General features: G+C 27.2%; 1 protein-coding gene across 1 annotated transcript; it reads right to left on the bottom strand.

Annotated features, from left to right (window-relative positions):
* On the bottom strand, positions 756-1,442 carry LOC107606639 (ATP-dependent DNA helicase PIF1-like). Its single transcript, XM_016308682.1, has one exon. The coding sequence runs from the start codon at positions 1,440-1,442 to the stop codon at positions 756-758; it is 687 nt and encodes a 228-aa protein (XP_016164168.1).

The raw sequence follows: 5,863 nt of genomic DNA on the forward strand, positions 1-5,863 counted from the left end.
TTGGTGGGTGATAAAACAAAAGTTAGAGTAACTTGATGAGGGGATGTGCTGAGAAGAGAGTTGGCTTTATCGGCAATGCTAAATGGATATATTAAAGATTAATTATTAATCTGGTACAAAAAATAAAGAAAATTACTATAGGTTTAGGGTATAATTAGCGCAAACGTCGAGAAAATTAAAGAAAAGTAAAAAAAAAATTAATCTGTTACTAAAGAGGTGAATGCTGGTATAATTAGCGCAAACCTCGAGAAATATATTAGTATTAGTAGTAAATTCGTGCCATGCACTGACTTATATTTAAATTTGACATGTTAAATTAAAAATAATATTTTATAATTATAAATTTTTTTAGTTTAGTATAACACGATCATTATCATTATATAATAAACGTACTGAATATGTTGTTTTATCTTTATTCAAAGTAAAAAGTAAATAGAAGAGTTTAAAGTCTATAATATTCTTGAACCATAAGGAGAAAGATATGAAAAAAATAAGAACATATATAACTATAATAATAGCATGTCAATTTTACACTAAATTTTATATCAAAAGGCTAATAAAAATTTTTCGACAACCTAGTATCTTACTAACTTCATTAGAAAAGCAATTGGCATATGTTGTTGTGCTCCTTGTTACACATTTCATCTCAAATCTGAAAATAGAGTTATAGATAAATTTGTTATATCTATAGTAAATATTTATAAAAAAGTGTAAATCATAACATGCTATTAAAATAAAAATAATATTGTTATTACCTAAATATTATTAAAATCTTCTTTCAACACGACATTTTTTGTTGATGACTTTAGATTGCCGTCTTCGTCTAGAATTAAAACATTGATGTCACTGCGACTCTTAACTCTTGACAAAGCAACATAAAGTTGTCCATGGGTGAATACTGATTTTGATAAGTAAAGTCCTACATGTGATAATGATTGACCCTGACTCTTGTTAATGGTCATTGCAAAGCATACTGTTAATGGAAATTGTCTCCGTTGAAACTTAAATGGCAACCCTGAATTTGAAGGGATCAAGTTCATTCTTGGAATGTACACTTTATCTCCAATATTTCTACCCGTCACTACCGTCACTCCAATTACGTTGCTGCCAAGTTCGTTAACTATTAATCTTGTCCCGTTGCATAAATCTGAAGTCTGGTCTATGTTTTGCAGTAGCATTACAGCGACTCCTGGCTTCAAAGTCAACTTATGATTGGGTAGTTCCGAATATTTGATGTCATTTAGGAACTCTGGTGTGAACCACTCTTGTTGTATATCTTCATTTTCATCAGCTTGACATGTTGTGTCAGAACTCAAATAAAGGCGAACATCAGACATCTCAGGATATGGCATTGATTGATAGTCTCTTAATGATCTCGCATTGCTGTTGAGTATCTTCTCAATCTCAATAAGACAGAGGTTTTTCAATTCGTCATCAGTCATGTTTAGTCCTAGTAAAAACACATTGTGGTTTTGTCCTAGCAAAAACACATGGTGGTTTTATGAAATATTTAATAAGTAATTTTAAAATAAAACTATTAATATTATTAATAAAAATAAAAATAATAAGAAAATACAATCTTGATATAAAAAAAGATATAGTAAAATATCTTGATTTTTCAAAATTTTTCTCCTCTTATATAGTATTCCATCAGCTAATAATGTCCAAGTTGCATTCCAAACATGCTTTGGGTTGCTAATGCTATTAGATATCAGTAGCATCGCAAATAATTTTCTCAATTGATAACAAGATGCAAGTTCAGCTACTTCATTAATAGTTGTAATGAATTCCCTATCATCACACAGTAGTCCCATGGAATAGCAAGCATATTGGAAGCTAGAATATGTAATTCCATTAACTGTTCTAATAGACTCATATGTTGTGCAACCTCTCTGAAAAGCTAACAAAATTCTCATATAATAAATATCACATGTACCCGATGGAACATAGTTTAACCTCTCGATAAAATACCCTCTTTTGCATGGATGTCATTCCCTTGCTTCTCTATCATAAACAAATTGATTTGGAAACTCAGCATATGTCAAAATTTGATCTGGTTCAAATTTTTTATTGGCCTCCATCCATGCTAAGAACATCGTACATTTTTCTTCCTCTTCTTCCACGATTTTCTCAATATCATCATCGTCTTTAAAGGTGATATTTTGCTCTCCAGGCAAATGAAAAGTTAATCTCATCACTGAAGGCCAATCTAATTCGATTTGTGTGCTCTAATGAATCTATAATAATTATATAGCATATACCAAAGATTGTTTTTAATAGACCAATTGAAAAATTAAATGTTTGGTCTTTAAGTAATAAAAGCATATTAACATACGCTGGCTTTGTAACTGGTCGATATTGTTTGATGTTTGTTGAAGCTGTTGTTGACTTGTCTAATGACATGGGCTATCATATGCTTCACGTTTGATACCCGAATTATTAATACTATTAATATTGGCACATTGTTCTTTTTCACTTACAGAGTGTGGATTAGTAGTTGGAGACCTTGTTCGATATGGTGTTAGGTTATTACCTAATAAGATAATTCGAGGCATTAATTTTGAACAAATTTTCTGTTAAAGTTTATAATTGAATAAATGGTAGGAAAATCAAAATACATAAAGTGAATGCATATTCACATAAGCAAGTTTCAAAAAAAATTCATCCAAAAATCAACCTGTATTGATGCTGCTATTTGTAATGTCCGACAACACCGATTCAAAATGTACACCATTAGAACTATCACTCGGATTTTCTGTAATTTTTTTATAAACAAATTTAGTAAAATATTACGAAGACAATATAAACTAATAATTTATTACTTGTCAATAGCTAAATAATGTATAAAAAATATTGTATTTTATGGGATTTTATTTAGCCAAAATACCCCTGACCCACCACGCACATTTGCTCCTTCTTCTCTGTTCATATTCCATCAAAAATTCTAAATCAATCATTATGTTTTGTTATATATTTATATCCATGTAGTTCTCATTTTTTCTCTATTTTTTTCCAACCATTTCACCAATTATCCTATTTGAATTCAATCTTCTCACTCTTCTGCATCTCTGCTCAACAAATAAATAACTAAATGGTCAGTTTAATTTCAATGGCGGTTTTAATTTTCTTTTCATTCTCATTTATTTAGTTACGTAAATATATTTTACGAAAAATAATATATATGTTTTCACAAAAGTTTTTTTTTCAAATAAATATAAGTTTAATCTCACAGTGAATAAATTGAACCAATAGTTAAATTTTTTTTATTTCCTTAAATAAAGAAATTGAAAATGAATAGCTTATAATTAAAAAGAGAGAAAAAGATAAAAGTACTTCTGTTATTGTAAAAATATCAACTGTATGAATCAAATTAAAAATAAAACCATAAGTAATAATCAAATAACTTCAATTTATATTTAAAAAAAATTCTAAATTCCAAACATAAAAATCCAAAAGAACCAAAAGAAAAATAACAACTCAACAAAAGACAATGTTTCCACCAAAATAAACATATGCTTGACATTATTCTATTAGATATACTCTAAAAGGGATTCTAAAACATGTGCATCCAAATTCTCAAGTTTCATTCTCAATCTTGATCTTCTTTCAAGTTGAGGTATCTCCTTGCACCTTCGAATCTTCCGACTACGAGGATAGTCGCTTGGTTGGTGTAATAGCATTTTTCAACACTTCAGATTCATCATTGTCCGCAACTTCATTGGAGATTTTAAGCAACAAATTTTGTACAAAATACAATGTTAAATTAAAGACTTTCTTCTCACTTTTGATTTTATCTCAATAATATTTTTTTAATAAAATAAAGATCTAACTTTGAGAAACCAAACAAACAAAAAAAATCATTTTTTGAACAAATACCTTAACACCTTCTACTTTCTCCCCTTCAACGATTGAGGAAGCCTTTAAAGTTGGAAGCAAACCACCGGTATAGTCAACATCCTAAAATTATAATTAGTTATTAATTATTATTTATAAATTAGATACTACTAATGACCAAGAAAGAGAAAAATAAACTGCTTTTTCATATAAAGTACACTTATAATTGTACTTACAATTTGAATAGGGTGAGCCTTTTTGAATTTATTTATGAGGTCCACATTATCAGTCATTTTCTTAACTTTATGAAAAGGTGAAAAATGTGGATTATCAGATATTTAAACTTCAACGATGAAGAGAATGTCTTATCAATTAGATTGAGTAAAAGTGTAGGTATATCCGATAGATCTCCTTTTTGCAGGGTATTACATAATATATTAATAATAAATAATATAAAAATTAACATTAAAAATATCTTCACTAATGTTTTTAGAAATAAATATTGGTTAGAACTTGCCAATAGGAGTAGATCAAGTATCTCTACATAGCTCTTTCCCAAAACTTGTTTTGCCTCCTTGTCACGAATCGAGACACAAGAACCCTCTTAACCGAGGCATGTATTTTTTCTCCCTAGAATTGATAAACAAAAATCAAAGAACAATTAGACGGGGATAAACAAACAAATTTAAAATATAAATAATATAAATTTAAAATAAAATAAAAAAATATTTATAGAAAACTCACGTCTTCATCGAGGCAAACCATCTCAATTGAGTATGACAACGAAGAATTACCGTAACTTGGTAGTGTCCAAAACCGTATCACTTGATACATACACACAAATTGTCGATTGTAGGTTTGATTTCTGCGATTTTGTGAATACCATCCATTGGAATAAGTAGAGAAATTTTAGATTTTGGATGTATGTAAAGAAAGGGGTTTGATGTACTTTGAATTGTGGTGCTACACATATCTCATAATTTATACTTTTATAGTTGACTCATAGCTAAAATTTTTTAAATTTAATTGACTTTAATTTAAATTTGAATTAAATTTGCAGATAAAGTAAATAAATATATTAACAATTTTTAAAATTCTAAATTAACGTAAATATATTTAAATTTACATATGTAGGCATGTAGCTGCAGTTTTTGAAAAAAATCTACAAAAATTTAAAAAATAATGCTAAAAAGAATCAACAAATTTTAAAAAAATAGTGTTAAAATTTAAAAAATAACAACCTAAGTACAACAATCTAAGATTTAAAAATAACAACTTAAATAAAAAAATTTAAAATTTAAAAAATAACAACCTAAGTGAAATAATTTAAAATTTTAAAAATAACAACCTAAGTATAACCATCTAAGATTTAAAAAATAACAACCTAAATAAAATAATTTAAAATTTAAAATATAACAACCTAAATATAACAACCCAAATAAATAATTTAAAATTTGAAAATAACAACCTAAGCAAACAATAATTTATAATTTATATTTTATAAATATAAATCTAAAAATTTCTAGTGACGACACCTAAGCAAATAAACTCCCATACTCATCATATGAGCGCCACATCAGCATATGAGCTCCCCATTTATATTACTATAAAGATAATTTTTTTAAATTTAAATCTTTTAAATTTTAAATTTTATTTTAAAAGATAAAATGTAATTTTTATTATTTATTTTATATATAAAACTAAAAAAATGTTTAAAAATAAAAAATTATATTTTACCATCTCAAATAAAAATTCAAAATTTAAAATATTCAAATACATCCTTACTTAAACGTGAACGTTTACCAGGGTGCAGAACCCAACTTACTTCGCTCCCATTTGTCACAACGTTAATTTCTCTATGGATTTAGCAATATGCCCTCTTTTTCTTAATTTCTTTGCTTATCTCTACTACTGTATTCTCCTTGAAACACAGAGCACATTTCTTCAATAACTTTTAAAGTCATAACTAATTCTGATATTTAATCACTAGTATCTTTTTGTATATATATATATATATATAGACAAAATT

The sequence above is a fragment of the Arachis ipaensis genome, chromosome B01 (assembly GCF_000816755.2).
Source record: "Arachis ipaensis cultivar K30076 chromosome B01, Araip1.1, whole genome shotgun sequence".
Lineage (NCBI taxonomy): Eukaryota > Viridiplantae > Streptophyta > Magnoliopsida > Fabales > Fabaceae > Arachis > Arachis ipaensis.

Bases quoted from the DNA above. Each gene is read 5' to 3' on its own strand.
- LOC107606639 (XM_016308682.1), bottom strand. From the start codon at position 1,442: ATGACTGATGACGAATTGAAAAACCTCTGTCTTATTGAGATTGAGAAG.